Source organism: Bombina bombina, chromosome 5 (genome assembly GCF_027579735.1).
Source record: "Bombina bombina isolate aBomBom1 chromosome 5, aBomBom1.pri, whole genome shotgun sequence".
Classification (NCBI taxonomy): domain Eukaryota; kingdom Metazoa; phylum Chordata; class Amphibia; order Anura; family Bombinatoridae; genus Bombina; species Bombina bombina.
In genome coordinates, this window is record NC_069503.1 from 161,757,625 (window position 1) to 161,780,808 (window position 23,184).

Genomic DNA, 23,184 nt, shown 5'->3' on the forward strand with positions numbered 1-23,184 from the left:
TGGGGAAGTCTCCCTTTGGGTGATGGGGGAAACCAGACGTGGACTCCTTGCCCAGTGTGCTTAGAGGAATGTGGCTGCACCTCACTGACGAGGCCCATAGGAGGCCGAAACGATCGTCTGGGGTTGTCATGTTCCTTGTTCAGAGGAGAATTGCCTGGTATTTCGGGGCTGGACTGACCTTACTTGGCGGGATCAGACTGATATACTTCAGGAAAGTTTTCTTCTGTGAAAAGCACACTGGTCTAAAAGAGGCTGCCTCCGGGTGGTAAATCGCCATAGAACAAGCCACTGAGCTGTTGTTCGTTCCTGGTAGAGCGCTTCTCTCTTTGTATGCAACTATGCTACAATGATAGTAGTAATAAAATCTACTTAGTAACCCAACTGGGGACATTGCACTATTAGTGATTTTAACTCCCTGTATATTCATCCACTATTTATACAAATTATCTGAGGTATAGCAGGGTATATGAAATCACTAACAATTGTTGATATTGTAATAGTTATAGCTAAGTAAACATGTAATATGGCTAATATGCTGTACACAGCGTTGGATGTGTGGGGCATGATACATTATAGCCCTTTTCGTAATTGCTGTGAGTTTAGTATAAGTCATATAAAGGTGTTTAGGATGATTGATATAAAGCCCATTATGGAACTATAGGGCGAACGACTTGGTACGCTAACTGTGGATATTTACTTACATAAAGTGTCTAATGTAGAGCATCATTATCCTACTACTTGACAATATCCATTTTACATGCTCAATAGATGCAGTGGTTAGAAATAAGTTATTACAACTAGCCTTCACTGATCTCACTGATTCTATCAGAATAAAATGGTAGACGCTTATTAGTATAGTATGTTCTAATCAGCAATAAGTAATTTATGCACACGCTAGCCTAATTAACCTAAGTAATGTCATATGAATACGACATATTGATATATATATTGTCACAAGTAAGGTTTCACTAATATATTTTGCTCTACACGGACACCTAAATACACAGTATATCTAGCATCATAAACTAATCAATCTGTTCTGTCATGTACAACGTTGCATCCAACATCTCACATTGTCTGTCTTTCGACATGTACGGACTTATATTGAGACCCATCTGTTGTAGGGTAAATAATGTGCCATCATAGCATATATTGTGAAGATGTCACCACTGCTATTTCCGTTAGTTTATTTAGCCCCTGATAGAAATAACTATGTGGGAATTGCATTATGTTAGTGAATGATAGTGAGCTACCTCAGACTACTTTTTATAAATGTCACCGTCAGTGCTCTAATTGATATCCACTCGTATTTTAGAAAGTATCTTCACATAATCACTATTAATTTTGCATTTAAATAAATATCGGATCAGTTTGTCATGGGCACTTGTTTGCCTTTACAGACTCCTACCCTATCAGCAATAGCTGCCGTCCACTGCACAGCATGCCGTAATTTATTATTGGTTATTTTAGAATATATAAGCTGGATGCAACCACTCCCATTGGTTATTGAGGGGGTGTGGCACTCAGATTCAGTTCTAATTAGGTATGTTTGCGATTAACAGTGTTTAAAAGGCAGCTGCATGCTAAGGTTTGGTTTGTTCTTTATTTTCAACATTGAGAAAGGCCGGGTAATGGCTGAAATGCATTTGTTGCTATTTCTACCGTGTAGGTCACTCCTGTCACCTGAAGCCGATGCTTCCAGTTTTCGAACAGGAATACAGGGAAGTGACCCACAGGTTTTTTACTGTGTGTGGGTGTATGGTAATTGGGTCAGGGCTTCTCTCTGTTTTAATCTTATTATAACGATTAAAGTTTATTTTTTACGTTGTTTATCTTAGTAGTAGGAATGAGTGCTATTCAAGCCCCTATCTTTTTCTCTTTTCGTAATTCTCATGAGCAGGGTTCTTTATCCTATTATTTATCATCATCGTAGTGCCAGTACTTATTTTCTATCCCTGTTATATTGATTAGTGTGAGATTTTAATCCATACGCTCTGGTTACTTGAGCACACGAGTTAACCCATTTAACATGGCCTCTTTTGATTTAGGAGCTGAAATGCTCAAATGGACTGAGGATATAGTAAATTTGACTAAAGATCTGAAAAATAAAAATGCTAGTGAGAGCAGCAACTCTGCAAAATGGTTTGAAGCACTGAAGGATTTAAAAAGGATTAGGAAGAAGCAAATTAAAAAACAGTGGAATATTGGCATGTATAATTTTTATAATTTTTTATAAACAAACCACCTGGCTACCCAAAGGTAAACCGGGCTGTTACAAATGTGGAAATTGTGTAATGTGTAATACACTATTTTCTGGCACAGCATTTAGCCACCCTTTTAAAACAAAAAAGTACAACATTAGGCACAGACTTACGTGTACATCTGACTACGTAGTGTATTTCCTTACTTGCCCATGTGGAACATTTTATGTAGGCAAAGCGAGTAACCCCTTCAAAGAAAGACTGACTAACCACAAAAATGCCCTTAGATCGGCCATAAAAGATAAGAAAAAAGATCAGCCAGTAGCCATGCACTTTATGAAAATGGAACACACAGTGGCCATGCTATGTGCTACGGTGAGTGACAGAATACCCCCACTTAAAAGAGGAGGTAACATGAATGAGCAATTGCTCAAAAGGGAAACACAGTGGATACATAGACTAGGCACGCTTGTCCCAAGGGGACTAAATACGTACATTGATTACTCATTATTTTACTAAAGGGTAGCACTTGTTTTACCTAATGCTGTTTAACTTAATGTGGTTTATCTTTTTTATTCGTTGTTTACATTTAAATACTTGGTGGGTACTGCTTGTCTAATAGGTTTGTTATTAACTTGTAATACTTAGGGGGTTGTGCACACCTACCATGAACCACTTGTGTAAATTAATACCTCATATGTGTTGTTAGATGTGTTCAAAAGTCGCTTAGAATAGCAAGTGATGCCATAATGTGGGACACATGTCACTAATCTACGCAGCGATAACTACTATTATCTATAGTCTGGCATACAATACACCAACATTCCCCTATGACCACTGCTACTCCTCGGGCCCACTATGGGCACTAGTAGGTCTGCCAATCATTATGCTACATTGTAGCCATTACTTGCTACTTTGACACATCCCCTTTGATGCGTCATATGATGCTATAGCCAATTAGGATTGAGCGGTCTGGTTAAAAGACTACCTTGTACTAAACGCTAACAGCAGCTTTTTCCAATGGCGGTTGAGATGCCGATTTTATGAACGCTGATATTTAAAGGTATGTTAATATGAATGTAATCATGTAAGACATCGGATTTGTTGTAACACAACTCTTTAAAGGTGTGACATGTAAACTACTGCCACCTTGTTATAATCACTGTACACCTTGTACTTGTATATAATATATGGTTTTAACTAAGATTGCCAATCATTATGCTACACTGTAACTATTACTCACTACTTTGACAAACCCCTTTGATGCGCCATATGATGCTATAGCCAATGTGGACTAAGCGGTCTGGTTAAAAGACTGATTTGCATTAAACACTAACAGCAGCTTGTTTTTTATATGGCCGTTGAGACACCGATTTTGTGAACGTTGATATTTAAAGGTATGTCAATATGAAAGTAACCATGTAAGATATTGGATTTGATGTAACAAAATTCCTTGAAGGTGTGACATGAAAACCATTGTTACATTGTAATAACCATTGTGCACCTTGAAATTATATATAACAAATGGATTTGTGTAAATATATATGCTTGAGCTGAGAGGAGAAACACTCTTTTAAAAGAGTTTTATTACTATTTGCCTCCATGGGACTAACCCTTTGAGGACAGTAATAATATTCACATAGGTGATGAGTTTAACAGGTGTTAGTAATGAATTTTTGCTATTTTTTTGTTTGTTTTTTAATTTTGTATAAATTATGTATATGCTTCAAATACAACAATGTCATGTATTGTCTGTTTTTTAGATTGTCTTGAAGACGGCTTAGATTATAAGCCGAAACGTCGACCTTGCCTCTTTGATGAAACATATTGATGAATAAATAATTTCTATCTAATTATGTTTGAAGTTTTTTATATGAATACATTAAGGAGGAGACACCCGGGAAATTGAATATATGATGGTAGTGAGTGCACCTGGTACACTATATATATATATATATATATATATATATATATATATATATATATATATATATATATATATATATATATCAATTATCCAGTGGCCCAGCAACCTTGGTGGTGTAATATCGATCTTGGTGTAATCCTTAAAAAGACTTGTATGTATATTTCTCTTGTTAAGTGTATCCAGTCCACGGATCATCCATTACTTATGGAATATATTCTCCTTCCCAACAGGAAGCTGCAAGAGTCCACCCACAGCAAAGCTGCTATATAGCTCCTCCCCTAACTGCCATATTCAGTCATTCTCTTGCAAGCCTCAACATAGATAGGAGGTCGTGAGAGTCTGTGGTGCTTTCTACTTAGTTTATTCTTCAATCAAAAGTTTGTTATTTTTAAATGGCACCGGAGTGTGCTGTTTATCTCAGGCAGTATTTGGAAGAAGAATCTGCCTGCGTTTTTCTATGATCTTAGCAGACGTAACTAAGATCCATTTGCTGTTCTCACACATTCTGAGGAGTGAGGTACTTCAGAGGGGGAATGGCGTGCAGGTTTTCCTGCAGATAAGGTATGTGCAGTAAAATATTTTTCTAGGAATGGAATTGACTAAGAAAATACTGCTGATACCGAAGTAATGTAAGTAAAGCCTTAAATGCAGCGATAGCGACTGGTATCAGGCTTATTAATAGAGATACATACTCTTATAAAAATGTGTTTTAAAACGTTTGCTGGCATGTTTAATCGTTTTTTAACATATGTTTGGTGATAAAACTTATTGGGGCCTAAGTTTTTTCCACATGGCTGGCTTAAATTTTGCATAGAAACAGTTAACTGAAGCTTCCCACTGTTGGCTGTGGCAGTTTGTTGTGTCTGTTTTTAAAAAACGTCTATGTCATTTTTTTTATCTGTTTTTTGCATTAAGGGGTTAATCATCCATTTACAAGTGGGTGCAATGCTCTGTTACCTTATTACATGTACTGTAAAAATTTCGTTTGTTTTACTGCCTTTTTTTCACTGTTTTTCAAATTTTGACAAAATTTGTTTCTCTTAAAGGCACAGTAACGTTTTATATATTTGCTTGTTAACTTGATTTAAAGTGTTTTCCAAGCTTACTAGTCTCATTATTAGTCTGTTCTAACATGTCTAACATAGAGGAAGCTCTGTGTTCATTATGTTTTAAAGCCATGGTGGAACCCCAACTTAGAATGTGTACCAGATGTACTGATTTCATGTTAAACAATAAAGATCATTTTTTGTCTTTAAAAACATTATCACCAGAGGATTCTGTCGTGGGGGTAGTTATGCCGACTAACTCTCCCCACGTGTCAGACCTTTTGACTCCCGCTTTAGGGACTCACGCTCAAATGGCGCCAAGTACATCAAGGGCACCCATAGCGTTTCTTTTACCAGGGGATTCTGTCGAGGGGAAAGTTATGCCGACTAACTCTCCCCACGTGTCAGACCCTTCGACTCCCGCTTCAGGGACTCACATTCAAATGGCGCCAAGTACATCAAGGGTGCCCATAGCGTTTATTTTACAAGACATGGCAAAGGTGGTGAATAATATTCTGGCAGCAGTATTAGTCAGACTACCTGAAATTAAAGGAAAGCAGTTAGCTCTGGGGGTAGATACAGAGCATACAGACGCTTTAAGAACCATGTATGATACTACCTCACAATATGCTTAGTCTGTGGGTGATTTTTTTTTTTGACTCAGGGAAGATGATTTAACCTGATTCTGATATTTCTACATTTAAAATTTATGCTTGAGAACCTCCACTTGTTGCTCAGGGAGGCTTTGGCTGCTCTGAATGAATGTGTACAATCGCAGGGCCAGAGAAATTGTGTAGACTGGATAAATAATATGCAGTAACGGTGTGTACTGATGTTTTTTCCAATACCTAAAGAGGTTTACTAAAAATTTTTTAATAAGGAATGGGATAGACCAGGTGTGCCGTTCTCTTCCCCTCCTATTTTTTAGAAGAATGTTTTCTAATAGTTACCACCACACGGGACTTCTGGCAGACAGTTCCTAAGGTGGAGAGAAGAGTTTCAACTCTAGCTAAGCGTACCACTACCTCTGATGAGGACAGTTGTGCTTTTTAGATCCAATGGATAAAAAATGTTTATTCAACAGGGTTTTATCCTGCAGCCCCTTGCATACATTGCTTCTGTCACTGCTGCTGCGGCGTTCTGGGTTGAGTCTCTTGATGAGGCTTTACAGTTAAGCGACTCCATTGGATGAATATATTTGACAAGCTTATGCTAGCCAATTCCTTTGTTTTCTGATGCTTTGTTCATTTGACTAGACTAACGGCTAAGAATTCTGTTTTTTACTATACTGGCGCGCAGAGCGCTATGGCTTATATCATGGTCAGCTGTCGTGACTTTAATAAATAAGCTACTTAACTTCCCTTCAAGGGGCAGACCCTATTCGGGCCTGGTTTGAAGGAGATTATTGCTTATATCACTGGAGGAAAAGGTCATGCCCTTCCTCAGGATAGGTCCAAATCAAGGGCCAAAAAAAAAAAAAAAAAAAAAAAGTCTAATTTTCGTGCCTTTTAAAAACTTCAGGGCAGGTGTGGCATCCTCTTCCTCTAAGGCAAAACAAGAGGGAATTTTTGCTCAGTCCAAGGCGGTCTGGAGACAATCGGACCTGGAACAAAGATAAGCAGGCTAAGGCAGCATGAAGGAACGGACCCCTATCCGGTAACGGATCCTATAGGGGGCAGACTTTCATTCTTCACCCAGGCGTGGGCAAGAGATGCCCAGGATCCCTAGGCATTGGAATTTATATCCCAGAGATATCTTCTGGATTTCTAAGATTCCCCCCCAAAAAAAGGGGAGATTTCGCCTTTCACAATTATCTGCAAACCAGATAAAGAAGGAGGCATTCTTACATTGTGTACGAGATCCATCCAGTTCCAAGAGAGGAACAGGGACAGAGTTTTTACTCAAATCTGTTTGTGGTTCCCAAGGAGAGGGAACCTTCAGACCTATTTTGGATCTAAAGATCTTAAACAAATTCCTCAGAATTCCGTCATTTAAGATGGAAACTATTCGTACCATCTTAACTATGATCCAGGAGAGTCAATAGAGGACTACAATGGATTTGAAGGATGCTTATCCTCACATTGTGATGCATAAAGATCACCATCGTTTTTCAGGTTTGCCTTTCTAGACAGGCATTACCAGTTTGTAGCTCTTTCCTTTGGGATATCTACAGCCCCAAGAATCTTTATGGAGGTTCTGGGGTCGCTTTGGCGGTCCTTAGACCGTGGGGCATAGAAGTGGCCCCTTATTTAGACGACATCCTGATACAGGCGTCAAACATCCAAATTGCCCAGTCTCATACGGACGTAGTACTGGCATTTCTGAGATCACATGGGTGGAAAGTGAACAAGGAAAGAGTTCTCTATCCCCAATCTCAAGGGTTTCCCTCCTAGGGACTCTGATAGATTCTGTAGAAATGAAAATTTACCTGACGGAGTCCAGGTTGTCAAAGTTTCTAAATTTCTGCCGTTTTTTTTCATCCCATCCGCGCCCTTCGGTGGCTCAGTACATGAATGAAATCGGCTTAATGGTAGCGGCAAGGGACATAGTACCGTTTGCACGTCTACATTTCAGACCGCTGCAACTATGCATGCTCAGTCAGAGGAACGGGGATTACACAGATTTGTCCCCCTGTTAAACCTGGACCAAGAGACCAGAGATTCTCTTCTCTGGTGACTATGTCGGGTCCATCTGTCCAAGGGTATGACCTTCCGCAGGTCAGATGGGACAATTGTTACAATAGATGCCAGCCTTTTAGGTTGGGATGCAGTCTGGAACTCCCTGAAGGCTCAGGGATAGTGGACTTAGGAGGAGACCCTCCTTCTAATAAATATTCTGGAACTGGGAGTGATATTCCATGCTCTTCAGACTTGGCCTCAGTTAGCAACTCTGAAGTACATCATACTCAGTCGGACAATATACACGACTGTGGCTTACATCAGCCATCAAGGGGGAACAGAAGTTCCCTAGCGATGTTAGAAGTCTTACAATAATTCACTGGACAGAGACTCACTCTTGTCTATCAGCTATCCATATCCCAGGTGTTGAGAACTGGGAGGTGGATTTTCTAAGTCGTCAGACTTTTCTTCCGGGGGAGTGGGATTTCCTCCGGAGGTCAAGACCAAGCAGGAGAGGGCTTTGGTGTTTTTGACAGCGCCTGCGTAGCCACGCAGGACCTGGTATGCAGATCTGGTGGACATGTCATCCTTTCCATCACGGTCTCTGCTTCTGAGACAGGTCCCTCTACCTCAGGGTCCTTTCAACCATCTAAATAGAATCAATCTGAGATGGACTGCCTGGAGACTGAACGCTTGATGTTATCAAAGCATGGCTTCTCCGAGTCAGTCATTGATACCTTAATACAGACATGAAAGCCTGTCTCTAGGAAAATTGAACATAGATATGGTGTAAATATCTGATTGTTATGAATCCAAGGGTTACTCATGGAGTAAAATCTGGATTCCCAGGATATTATCTTTTCTCCAAGATGTTTTTGAGAAAAGGGTTGTCAGCTAATTCCTTAAAAGGGGACAGATTTTTACTCTGTCTATTTTTTTGCACAAGCGTCTGGCAGGTATTCTAGACGTTCAGGCATTTGGTCAGGCCTTGGTTAGATCCAAGCCTGTGTTTAAAACTGTTGCTCCGCCATGGAGCTTAAACCTGATTCTTAAGGTTCTTCAAGAAGTTCCGTTTGAACCTTTTTTGTTCCATAGATATCAATCTTTATCTTGGAAAGTTCCTTTTGGGTAGCTAATTCCTCGACTCGTAGAGTCTCCAAGTTATCTGTGTTACAATGTGATTCTCCTTATCTGGTCCTTCATACGGATAAGGTAGTCCTGCGTACCAACCTGGGTTTTTTCCTAAGGTGGTATCTAACAAGTACATCACTCAAGAGATAGTTGTTCCATGCTTGTATCCTAATCCTTCCTCAAAGAAGGAACGTCTATTACACAATATTGGACGTGGTTTGTGCTTTAAAGTTTTACTTACAAGCTACTACAGTTTTCATCAAACGTTCACCTTGTTTGTTGTCTATTCTGGACAGAGGAGAGGTCAAAAGACTTCAGCAGCCTCTCTGTTTTTTTGGTTAAAAAGCATAATTCATTTAGCTTATGAGACTGCTGGACAGCAGCCTCCTGAAGGGATTACAGCTCATTCTACTAGAGCTGTGGTTTTCACTTGGGCCTTTTTTAAATGTGGCTTCTGTTGAACAGATTTACAAGACGGAGTCTTGGTCTGCGCTTCATACTTTTCAAATTTAACAAATTTGATACCTTGCTTCTTCGGAGGCTATTTTTGGGAGAAAGGGTTTTTTACAGGCAGTGGTAACTTCCGTTTAAGTACCTGCCTTGTCCCTCCCATCATCCGTGTACTTTAGCTTTGGTATTGGTATTCCATAAGTAATGGATGATCCGTGGACTGGATACACTTAACAAGAGAAAACATAATTTATGCTTACCTGATAAATTTATTTCTCTTGTAGTGTATCCAGTCCACGGCCCGCCCTGTCACTTTAAGGCAGGTAATTTTTTCATTTGAACTACAGTCACCACTGCACCCTATGGTTTTTCCTTTCTCTGCATGTTTTCGGTCGAATGACTGAATATGGCAGTTAGGGGAGGAGCTATATAGCAGCTTTGCTGTGGGTGGACTCTTGCAGCTTCCTGTTGGGAAGGAGAATATATTCCATAAGTAATGGATGATCCGTGGACTGGATACACTACAAGAGAAATAAATTTATCAGGTAAGCATAAATTATGTTATATATATATATATATATATATATATATATATATATATATATATATATATATATTGCAAAGAAGAGCACTTTCAGGATTTTTGTTTCAATAACAACGTGTATTTATTCTGAATTCATAGTCGACTATGACCATTCATATGTAAAATTCTGATGAATTCAGAATAAATACACGTTGCTATTGAAACAAAAATCCTGAAAGTGCCCTTCTTTACAATATATATATATATATATATATATATATATATATATATATATATATATATATATATATATATATATATATATATATATATATATTTATATATATATATATATATATATATATGCATTTATTTTTGTACTTGAAACAAATTCGATCTCTTCAAAAGAAGAGAAAAAAAAGAGGACGCTGTTTACAAAGTAAGTGAAAGGATATCAATAAGATATCAAATGGAGATATCAAATAATTTGAAATATAAATATAAATAAAGGTATCAGTGAAATACCAAATAATTAAAATAAAAATAAAACAGTAATCTCACAACTAGCGTGATGTGTAATGTTATGAGATCAAAGGGAGGGGAGAGGGTGAACAACAGAAAGTTGATTAAAAATAAAATTGTGTTACAATTTATACAGTATATATGTAAAAATAATATATATATATATATAAAAAACATTTATATATATATATATATATATATATATATATATATATATATATATATATATATACTGTATATACATATATATATATATATACAGATTTATATAAATTAAATATCAAAAGCTCTTCTGGCATATTGGGCTTGCTGGGATAGATTCTATAATAGAAACAAAGAAGAGCTCCTCATGGTGACGAAATAAAAAACATAAAGAAGATCTGCTGACAGAGTAAATACTCACAAAGGTATTGCACTATTTGTAAATGCAAATAAAGCAGGCTTGATAAATGATTTAAACCTTTGAAAAGGAAAAACAGAGAGACTACCCAAGGGGGCAGAAAAACTTCTAATGCCAAATGAATGTAAGGCTATAAATGTGCTACTCACATGTATAAACGCACTGTCAGATAGTGCTATTAAGGCAGGTTCCAAGATGGTGAATAAATCAAAGTGGAAAAAATAACAAACAAAGCTCAGCACCTGAAATAAGGTCCCAAAGTAATACAGCAAATAGTTCATGTCCACAGCACTGTATATGCAAACAAACTTTTAGTGAAGCATGCAGACAAGTAAGTGAATTGCAACGTTTCTGGCTCACTATCCCTTAATCATGCATGATTAAGGGCTAGTGAGCCTGAAACGTCGCAATTCACTTACTTGTCTATATGCTTCATTAAAAGTTTGTTTGCATATACAGTGCTCTTTGTTGAATAAACCAAAGAAGTACAAGGCAAATACTACCAAAAACGGTTTTAATAATTAATGGTAAACAACTAGACACCTGAGAAACGCGTTGTTTTTATTTTGAATTTTATTATTGGTTATATATTTATACTTTTAGATATGTTTTTGATTTCTGCACCATGAGGCACTCTTCTTTGTTTCTTTTATAGAATCTATCCCAGCATTTGTTTTCATATGAATGCACATTCGTTACGGAATTCAGATATTCGTTTTCATTTTAACAAAACAAAAATCATCAGTATTCATTTGTTTACTTTATTTTTTTAAAGGGTTAATACCTTTACGCACTCTGTTGAGAGCACAATAACCTGATCCTCTTCTTGCCAGAGCCCTGGCCTCACTAATAGGAGGCTTTGCACACTCGGCTCCAAGGACCTGCACTAAAGTAAGTGCAGATACTTGTAACCAAGAGCGTTAAAGGAAACGAATACCGAATAGTGCAGCCACCGAAATTGACAGTAAAACTATTTTCTCTCATGTTCTGTAATGACGTTGCATACTGATTTTTTAATAATGGTACATGGAAGAGCAGCATTAATTCCCTCACTGTGTTTTCATCTCCCAGTATCTTTTTGCAGTTTTTTTGCAGAAGTTCTAGATTAATTTAGACCATGATCTCACAATAGCAGAGTCATTCTTTAATGGGACACGAAACCCAACATTTTTCTTTCATGATTCAGGTAAAGCATGTCATTTTAAACATCTTTCAGTTTACTTCTATTATCAAATTTTCTTTGTTCTCATTTTGAGGCCAATTTAACAAAGATCTTGCGGACCTGATCCGTCAGTGCGGATCAGGTCCGCAAGACCTCGCAGAATGCGGAGAGCAATATGCTCTCCGTATTCAGCATTGCACCAGCAGCTCACAAGAGCTGCTGGTGCAATGCCACCTCCTGCAGACTCGCGGCCAATGGGCCGCCAACAGGGAGGTGTCAATCAACCCGATCGTACTCGATCGGGTTGAATTGCGGCGAGCAGGTGGACAGGGTTATGGAGCAGCGGTCTTTAGACCGCTGCTCCATAACTTGTGTTACTGGCGAGTCTAAAGACTCGCCAGAAACATGGCTCTTCAAGCTCCATTCAGAGCTTTATAGATAGGCCTCATTATCCCTTGAAAAGCAGACAAAAAAGCTCAGGTCAGGAACGTGCATGTGTGTGCAGCACTATACGGTGGCAGTTTTGCAAGAATGTTATACATTTGTTATACATTTGGCAGAGCAATAGATGACAGCACTTTTTCCTGCTATGTAGTGCTCCAGACGTGCACGCTACCTACCTAGGTATATCTTTAACAAAGAATACAATGAGAATGAAGCAAATTTGATTTGGTTTTCTTGTCCTTTTAACCCAAAGAGTTAGTTACAGTGTTTGGCCAAATTGTGATAGGCACAGGGCCACATCAAGGTCTCTTATTCCCTCGGTCCCTAACCTACAGCCACACAATGCATGCCTTTAACCAAACACACTGTGGTACAAGCAAGGGTGACACATGCCCTTTGTAATTTCCCTAGACACATACAAAACACTGAAGTGGGCTGCACTCTTAAACTGTACTGGATACACATCCCAGGGAGGAAGAGACTTTGACGTGGTCCTAGGCCTGATACCATTTGACCAAATGCTGTAACTAACTTTTTTGTTATTTGCTTCATTTTTTGTTGAAGAGATACCTAGGTAGGTAATGTGTGAGCGATAACTGTTAGTTTTTTTTAAAAAGTGTGTCCCATAGAAGTCTATGGGAAGAAGAAAGCACGGTCGTGCTATGTAAAGTCCTGAAGTTTGCACACAGCAGACTTTCGCTCTTGTGATAACTTTAACTTTCAACTTGTAATATACTTACTGACCCACCCGAGATATTTTTTTATTTTGAGCACAATTAAAAATGTATTTAACGTGCCATTTGTAATCTGGCCTATGGTAATTAAGGTTAAATTTGCCTTTTAGAAAATCCCATTTAAACAGATTATCTCACATGAATGGAGAGTTTTAGAGAATTGAGCTCTGATTCTTTATAGAGAACTGAGTGCGATATCTTTCTGAGAAATAATTTTTTCGTTTTTTATATAATTCTTCAAAACTAGTTCCCTAATCTAATATGTGTAGTACTACCTCAAGCTTTTCTGAACCAAACAAAAAAGAACACAGGAACTTTTCTCAGCACTGTTATACATGCTCACTTTTTAAAAAAGCACCTTTATATTATAACATATGTTTTTTTATATAAAGCAATTTCAAATGACCAATGCTTTAGTAAGGTATATATAATAGGCTATGCAAGTACAAATGCCACAGAATTATAAATAAATATAGAACCAGAAAAATGTACATTGGACCTTCTCTTAGTGGACAGGCAGAGAAGACACAGCAAGCTTTTCCCTAGTTTCAGTCGTCTTTTGCAGGGATGAGAAACATATGGCATCACAGCCAAACCCATCACTGTCACACAAGCAGAAACGTGTGAATACATGCAAATGTGTAGCAAAGTACTTCTAAAATGTAGACACAAGTATTGGATGATCTAGGGATGTGGGAAACCAGATGGAAATCCCTGGAGGACCACTTCACATTTTCCCCTTCTTGTGTTAGTTTGTCCAGGTCTGTATTATATACTCTTTTTTTAGTGCACTCTGTAATAAATACTCTTAATCAAAAAAGGAAGGATTTTATTTTCATTTTCTGATATATGTCCACTGAACCTTTGATGTGTCTCTCAGCCCTTATCACTTGGTCACATGTGGCCTTGCAAGACACAAGTTTATTTTTTTCTTAAATCATGTTGAAAACCTAACGAACTTCACTAGGAACATCTATTTTACATATTCTTCCTTCACACAAAATAGAATTTAGTTTAACCATTAATTACAATAAATTCCTAGTTCGGTTTGCATGAGCCAGCAGGGAGAAAGAAGATTTTGCTCTTAAAGGACTATTATAGTGGAAACATGTATTCATTGGCTCATGTGACAGCTGCTGTTGATCGGGTCACTAGCCAGCTAAGTTCCCTTATAAATTAATGAAATTGCTTTGCCTTTACAAGGCCCCTTAGCAGCCTTATAAGTGTCTATGGATATTGGTCATATAATGCAGGACAGTAGTTAGCTAAGTGATGGGTAAATCAGAGACTGCCCCTCTTTCTAAAGTCAATGCCCAGCTAATATAACTTTAGTAATAATTACTACATGCGCTTGCTTCCTCAGTGTAAAGAAAGAAATATTGTGTGTTAAAAATTCAGCTTTGTATACGCAAGTGTTTTTGAGACAGAACTTCCTCAACTATATATATAAAAAGTTGTTATTTTTAATTTCACTATAATTTATCGATTTTATATTTGTGAATGTGCGGTATAAGCATTGGAACATTGGTTACTCTTTATTCATGAATTTCTTATAGCACTTCTGATATGTGGTTATTATAGATTCATCAGTGCTCTCTGGGTATGTAAGATCTAACAGAGAGGTTTGTGAGATAGGTGAGGTCTCACTGAAAGGTTATCTTAAAATATAAGAAATAATGTGTAAAAATATTTATCTGCAGGCACAGGGAGCTTTACTTAATCTAGGCAAAGCGCATTTGTTTAAAAGGACAGTAAACCCATTTTTTTCTTTAATGATTCAGATAGAGCATGCAACTTTCTAATTTACTCCTAATATCAATTCTGATTTCATTCTCTTGCTATCTTTATTTAAAAAGCAGTAATGCATGGCTTAAGAGCCAGATCCTGGGTTACTCTTGCTTATTGGTTTGCTAAATGTAACTACCAATAAGCATGCGCTATCCAGGGTGCTGAACCTAAAATGGGCCGTCCCCTAAGCTTTGAATTCCTGCATTTTAAATAAAGATGGCAAGAGAATAAAGAAAAATTGATAATAGGAGTAAATTAGAAAGTTGCTTAAAATTGCATGCTGTATCGGACTCATGAAAGAAAAAAAAATGGGTTTAGTATCCCTTTAACAGAAAACTTATTTATTTTTCTGTACTTTAATATTTTGGAACAGATTTATCATTTACTGAGCGCTTGTGCTTAAAAAATATTTTGACATCAGATTGAATAAAAATGTATTGATTGCTAGTCCTGGAGAATAAAATGAAGGAAAGTAATACACAATTTTACTGATCTATAACCAATACTAAGTTTGGGAATGATTGCATGAAAGTAAGCATTTGGTGTTATACAATCTCTGTATTTGAACAACATTTTTTTGTTCATTTAAATTTATCAACCAACATGTTACTACAGTTCTTTTTAACAAAGTATCAATATGAGACATATCTGCTAAATAGTGTCATATATCTGTTCTTTAAAGGGATACTAAACGCAATTTTTTTTCTTTCATGATTCAGATAGAGCATGCAATTTTAAGCAACGTTCTAATTTACTCCTATTATCAATTTTTCTTTGTTCTCTTGCTATCTTTATTTAAAAAGCAGTTATGTGATGCATAAGAACCGGACAATTTTTGGTTGAGAACCTGGGTTATGCTTGCGTATTGGTGGGTAAATGTAAGCCTCCAATAAGCAAGTACTATCCATGGTGCTGAAACTAAAATGGGCTGGCTGCGAAGATTTACATTCCTGCTTTTCAAATAAAGATAGCAAGAGAACGAATAAATATTGATCCGTAATAGCTACTCCATTAGCTGATTTATTTAATCAGTCATTTCTATCAGGAGTTGTTCCAAAAGACTGGAAATTTGACAATGTAGTCCTTCTTCATAAAAAGAGTAGTAGGGAAGATTCTATAGGCCAGTCAGTTTGACCTCAATTGCAGGGAAATTAATGAAAACTCTTTTAAAGGAAAGACTTGTATCTTTCCTTTAGTCAAACAACTTAGAAGACAAAGGACAGCAAGGTTTCGCTGCTGGAAGATCATGTCAGACTAATCTAGTTGAATTATTTGACCATGTAACTAAAATAATAGACCAGGGAAGAGCCATAGATGTTGCATATTTAGACTTTAGCAAAGCATTTGACACCGTCCCACACAACAAATTTATTCACAAAATGTATTGCCTTAGAATAGACGTTAAGATTGTTAAGTGAGTAGAATACTGGCTTAAAGATAGACGACAGAGGGTTTCAATTAATGGAGTACATTCAAATGAGGCATCAGTTACTAGTGGTGTTCCCCAAGGGTAAGTTATTGGGCCTGTTTTGTTTAACATGTTCATAAGTGATATTGGAAGGGGGCTTAAGGGGGAGGTTTGCTTGTTTGCTGATGATACAAACATTTGTAACAGGGTAGATGTTCCAGGAGGGGTTGATCAAATGAACTGTGATATTAAAAAACTAGAGGACTAGTCAAATAAATGGGATCTGAAATGTAATATTACCAAGAGCAACATTATGCATATAGGATTCAAAAACCCAAAGGCCAATTATAGTCCCAATGGTACATGACTGACTGTAACTAAAGAAGAAAGGGACTTGGGAATTATTATTTCAGATGATTTGAAATTTGGTACACAATGCCGCAGTGCAGCCAGTAAGGCCAGTTGAATACTTGGTAGAGGTATTGGAAGAGGTATTAGTAGCAGAAATAGCAAGGTTCTTATGCCACTTTACAGATCATTAGTTAGACCAAATCTGGAATACTATGTACAGTTCTGGAGACCATATCTTCAGAAAGATATAAATAAACTAGAAGCTGTCTAAAAGCTGTGTAAAACATACAAATAAAGACTCTATGATCTAAATATGTATTCATATTCAAATATATGAAGGGACTTAATAAAATAGAAGCTGAAAGCATTTTTCACAAAAAAAAAAAAGCCAAAACAAGGGGTCACAATCTAAAGTTAGAGGGTAGCAGATTCAGGAGAAATGTGAGGAAGCATTTTTTTTTACAGAAAGGGTGGTGGATTCATGGAATAAACTTCCATTTGAGGTGGTAAACACAAAGGGGCCCATTTATCAAGCTCCTGTAGGCTCGCCAGAAACACTAGTTATGAAGCAGTGGTCTAAAGACCGCTGCTCCATAACCCTGTCCGCCTGCTCTGAGCAGGCAGACAGACATCTCCACAAATCAACCCGATCGAGTACCATCGGGTTGATTGACACCCCCCTGCTGGCGGGCCTATTGGCCGTGAATCTGCAGGGGGCGGCATTACACCACAAGAGCTGCTGGTGCAATGCTGAATACGGAGAAGGTATTGCTCTCTGCATTCAGTTAGGTCTGTCGGACCTGATCCGCACTGTCAGATCAGGTCCGACAGACCATTGTTAAATCTGCCCCATTGACTGTAAAGGAATTCAAAAATGCATAAGCTATCCTAAGGAAAAGTAACATGTAATATGGGTAGACTTGATGGGCCTTTTTGGTTCTTATCTACAGTCAAATTCTATGTTTCTATGTAATAGGAGTAAATTAGAAAGTTGCTTAAAATGTCATGCTCTTTCTGAATCATGACAGAAAAAAATTGGGTTCAGTGTCCCTTTAAATGCTATTTTTCCATTTCATATTTTTAAAACCTTAAACACTGGAAAATATTGTTTTTGCTCCAATTATTTTTGGTTTAGAAAGTTGTAGGCTACACATCTAACTACATGAGCTGGTTAGGTACAACTCAAAATCTAATATAAGTGCTATCATGTAGAAATATAGATGATCTATACTGCAATTCAATTTAATTGTGATTATGTACAAGGAATATTTTACTTGACCCTAAGGGGAAGATTTATCAAGCGGCGGATGAAACTTAAACTTAACCTCTGAGGTGGCGGACAGCAATCATCCCGATCACATACAAGCGTGATGATTGACACCCCCTACTAGAAACCAATTGGCCGCGAATTTGCAGGGGGTGGCATTGCACAAGCATTTCACCAAAAATGCTTGTGCAATGATAAAAGCCGACAGCGTATGTTGCCAACCTTTATCTACAGCGGATCATGTCCACCCGACATTTGATAAATCTACCCCTAAAAGTTGTTTAAACTATTGAAAACCTGTAGTGAACAGATATAAAGATTACTAAACTTAGATATGATATATAATGTTTATCTAAAATGTGTAGAGTTTGTTCAGTTCTACAATTGAAAGTCTATGCTCATTAAGTAATTATAAATATAAATTATTTAAGCTTTTGAAATGCCAACTTCAATTTATTTAAATCTTGTATATCCTGTGACAAATCAAATAAAGTGTTAACTTGTAAATAAACACACAAAGAATAATAAATTACAACAACAAAAATTGCTATAAAGCACTTAATTAAGGATATGTAATCTTCAGGAATCCTGATGTTAAAGTCCTTGAAAAAAAAAGCGAAATAACTACAGATAGTGAAGTCCTGTATGAACAAACTTAAAATAAAGTGGAATAGGTCGACTCATACTCTAAAGAGCTATAACTTAGCTCTCAGGAAAACGGCTCATGTATAAAGGTACAGATAGATCAGGGGACATCAAACTTGATAAAAGTGGTTTATTCACTCATAAAATCACTCCGGTTAAGGCAAAACAGAATCACACAGCCGACTGTTAAATCGCCAGACACAGCGTTCACAGAAAGCTTTACAGTGTTTGAATTAAAAGTCCCAGCCCTTCTTGTGACAACTGTCCAATAATTTGACGCACATTTCACCGGTCACTGCAGACTTTTTCAAGGATCTTTAAAAAGCTGGCGGTGACCGAGTGATTTTATGAGTGAATAAACCACTTTTATAAAGTTTGATGTCCCCTGATTTATCTGTACCTTTTTACATGAGCCGTTTTGCTGAGAGCTAAGTTATAGCCCTTTATAGTGTGAGTAGACCTATTCCACTTTATTTTAAGTTTGTTTATACAGGACTTCACTATCTGTTATTTGGCTTTTTATCAAGGACTTTAACATCAGGATTACTGAAGATTACATATACTGTGCTGGTTTAATAAGAGGAAAACTTTTATTTTCAAAGATATGAGTTAGCGTAATAACAAACATCTCTAACTTATTACTCTCAAGCTCCTTTTGTACCTATGTGTTTACCTCCCCACAAATGAGCTAATCACATAGTTAGGCTCCTGCAGCAGAAACAATGTAAAGCCGGTCCTGAGTAGGATACAGCTGGTAATTAACAGCTATGTGCGCATGGCTCTCTTGATTGGATCACCGAAGCTGTCTTCCTCAGGACCAGAAGTGCATTACAACTCTTAAGTGGCATTTAAATATGTTTTTATTCCTTAAGTGGGGGTCAAACACAGAGGCACTAAAGAGAAATGGTGCTTCCATAAAAATGCTCTAATTAACTGGATCATTTTATTTTTGTACCCTCATATAATGTTATTGTATAGTGGTATAATCTAGATGGATTTACTGTTGAATTATATTGAGTTAGTGCTGTCTTTACATTGTGATGTTTTTGTCTATGTGTTTTCCAATAGCTAAGAACAAAATACTGCAAGGGCTGGAAAACGTAGACGCATTGGAGGGAGGTGAAGCACTGTTTGAATGTTATTTGGCTAAACCTGAGTGTTACAACTATAATTGGCTGGTTGATGATGAACCAGCAAGAACATCTGATAACACAGAGATGGTTTACTTTGAGAATGGATGTAGGCATCTTCTATTGTTGAAAAACCTCCGAGCTGAAGACAGCTGCCGAGTGACTTTCATGGCTGGTGATGCGGTTACGTCTGCCTTCCTGAATGTCAAAGGTAAGGCGTGGGAACACAATGTAGAATCATAAGATTAATGGCATGCAGTACTTATACAAAGGCAACTTTCATAATTACAACAAGAGTATCCTATGTTAGCGTTAAAGGGACACAAAACCCACATTTTTTTCTTTCATTATTCAGGTAGAGCATGCAATTTTAAGCAACTTTCTAATTTACATTTCTTTCATGTAATTAGCAAGAGTCCATGAGCTAGTGACGTATGGGATATACATTCCTACCAGGAGGGGCAAAGTTTCCCAAACCTTAAAATGCCTATAAATACACCCCTCACCACACCCACAATTCAGTTTTACAAACTTTGCCTCCCGTGGAGGTGGTGAAGTACGTTTGTGCTAGATTCTACGTTGATATGCGCTTCGCAGCAGGCTGGAGCCCAATTTTCCTCTCAGTGTGCAGTGAATGTCAGAGGGATGTGAAGAGAGTATTGCCTATTTGAATTCAATGGTCTCCTTCTACGGGATCTATTTCATAGGTTCTCTGTTATCGGTCGTAGAGATTCATCTCTTACCTCCCTTTTCAGATCGACGATATACTCTTATATATACCATTACCTCTACTGATTCTCGTTTCAGTACTGGTTTGGCTTTCTACTACATGTAGATGAGTGCCCTGGGGTAAGTAAGTCTTATTTTTTGTGACACTCTAAGCTATGGTTGGGCACTTTTATATTAAGTTCTAAATAGATGTGTTTAAACATTTATTTGCCTTGATTCAGGATGATCAATATTTCTTATTTCAGACAGTCAGTTTCATTATTTGGGATAATGCATATGAATAATTAAATTTTTTTCTTACCTTAAAAATTGACTTTTTTTCCTGTGGGCTGTTAGGCTCGCGGGGGCTGAAAATGCTTCATTTTATTGCGTCATTCTTGGCGCGGATTTTTTTGGCGCAAAAAAAAAAAAAAAGAAAAACAATTTTTCTTAATTTCCGGCGTCGTACTTGTCGCCGGAAGTTGTTTGTGATTACGTCATTTTTTTGACGTTTTGCGCCAAAAATGTCGGCGTCGCCGGATGTGGCGTCATTCTTGGTGCCAAAAGCATTTAGGCGCCTAATAATGTGGGCATCTTTTTTGGCGCTAAAAAATACGGGCGTCATTATTGTCTCCACATTATTTAAGTCTCATTGTTTATTTGCTTCTGGTTGCTAGAAGCTTGTTTATTGGCATTTTTTTCCCATTCCTGAAACTGTCATTTAAGGAATTTGATAGATTTTGCTTTATATGTTGTTTTTTCTATTACATATTGCAAGATGTCTCAGATTGAACCTGGATCAGAAGCTACTTCTGGAAAAACGCTTGACTGAGTTCAGTCCTACCAAAGCTAAGTTCATTTATTTTAAATGTTATGAATGTTTATCTTTAGCTATGGTTTGTAATAGGTTATCATGATAAACTTTTACATGCAGAATCCATTAGTATTTATGCTTTATATATTGCCATTCTTTTTACATCTTATGTACAAGAAATATTTAGAAGATTTTTAAGAAATATTTTTCTGATTCTATTTTAAAGGCTTTGTCTGACTTTGTGCCTTCTAATAACATTTTTAGGTCTTTTTCAAACATCTTTTTTAATTATTGAAGTTTCAAATGACCAACAACATACTGATTTATCCTTCTCTGATGATGTTTTTTCTCATTCAGAATTTTCTTCATCAGATATTGACACTAACAAATCTACTTTTTTATTAAAGTACATTTTTTCTTTGTTGAAAAGGTGTTGATTATTTTGGACATTAAGGTAACTAGTTCTTTTTCAAGACTAGCTAACACTATTTCTGCTTATTTATTCTTCTGTGTTTTCAGAGGTTTTTTTCCAATTCCTTATACTAGGGAATGGAATAGGCTGAGGATTTTCTTTTATTCCTTCTTCAAAGGTTTTAAACTATACTCTTTGCCGGCAGTTTAATTCAATTTGGAGGGTTCTCCAATTTATTGGGGCTATCTCTACTCCTACTAATTATGCTATTGTTTCTATAGCAAAATAGTATTTATTTTCCTTTAGAGTGTTGTACCTTATTTATGGAAAATTATTTAGTTTCAGGTACTTTTCTTGGACCTGTGATTTATTTGGATGTTGCAATTGCTTCATTTTTTCTGTTTACTTTAAGATCAAGTATCAGATTATGATTTATTTTAGCATTGTTAAAGGGAGAAAATTTACTAGACTAGGTGCTGTTGCATTTGTCTTGTTGTTTTGCATTTATTGATTATGCAAGTCCACTGTATTGTCTGGTCCTTTAACTGGACTATCATGCTAATAATTTCATTTGTGTCTTCATTTTATTGAATATTTTCGCAAATGAGGTTTAATCTATGTCTTTAGCTGTTTGAGCTAGAAGAATTTTGTGATTTCTAAAAATCCATATTTCTTTTGTTCAAAGATAATCAATTATTTGTTTTATAATTGGATTCAATTCTTAACTGTTACTCTGGGCTTCAAGATTGAGTTCTAAGACTAAAACTTTAAGCTTATACTAGTTTGGTTGTTCTTATTAAGGAATGAATTCCTGAATTATTTCCCAAGTAACATGTTTTTAATTGGAAATTTTTTCAGTTCGAAATCAGCTCCCTTAAATTGCGATGTATGTGCCGTATTCCAGCTTGGCTGGCAAGGGGCAGGTTAAGACTTTTTTGAAATTTATTTGGTTCCATTCGGTCCAAATTTCTTTGATTTTATTCCAGTAAGGCTAACACTTTCTTTAAGTGTGTTTCGGTCCTATTTATTTTGGGTACTGTTGAAGCATGGCTGGTCACCCGTGGGGTTCAAGCACTGCTCAGACCTGGAATCTTCTGGGGTATTTCTTCCAGTTCCATTTTTAGGAACTGGGGTTTGGAGTTTTTATTCAAACTATTCTGCCTTTTTTTGGTCAGTGATAGCATTATTTGTTTTCATTAGATACAATAAATGCATATTTTTTCTGTATTCATTCAGATTATTTTCTGAGGATGCGGAATCTCATATGATTTACTTTGTTCTTCAGGACATAGTTAGAGGATCTTTTTTTCAAAAGCTCTTGATTCCTCTCACAAGGGTCACCTTTTTTAGGTTTCCAGATAGTTTGTGTCACTGTCTTTGTCTCTATCAGACAAGGGACAATTTTATTGGGTTCCGTCTGTCGGTACCTTTAGTCTCTATTATTTCCTTCAGTTGCTATATATGCATAGAAGTTTTAGGTCTTATGGCCACAGCATTGGATTC

At 36.9% G+C, this 23,184-nt stretch overlaps 1 protein-coding gene across 1 annotated transcript in view; it reads left to right on the forward strand.

Annotated features, from left to right (window-relative positions):
* Positions 1-23,184, forward strand: part of OBSCN (obscurin, cytoskeletal calmodulin and titin-interacting RhoGEF) — a 937,038-nt gene that overhangs the window by 390,062 nt on the left and 523,792 nt on the right. The window contains 1 exon segment of the mRNA XM_053713767.1: positions 19,686-19,958. Within this exon segment, the coding sequence (XP_053569742.1) occupies positions 19,686-19,958 (273 nt within the window).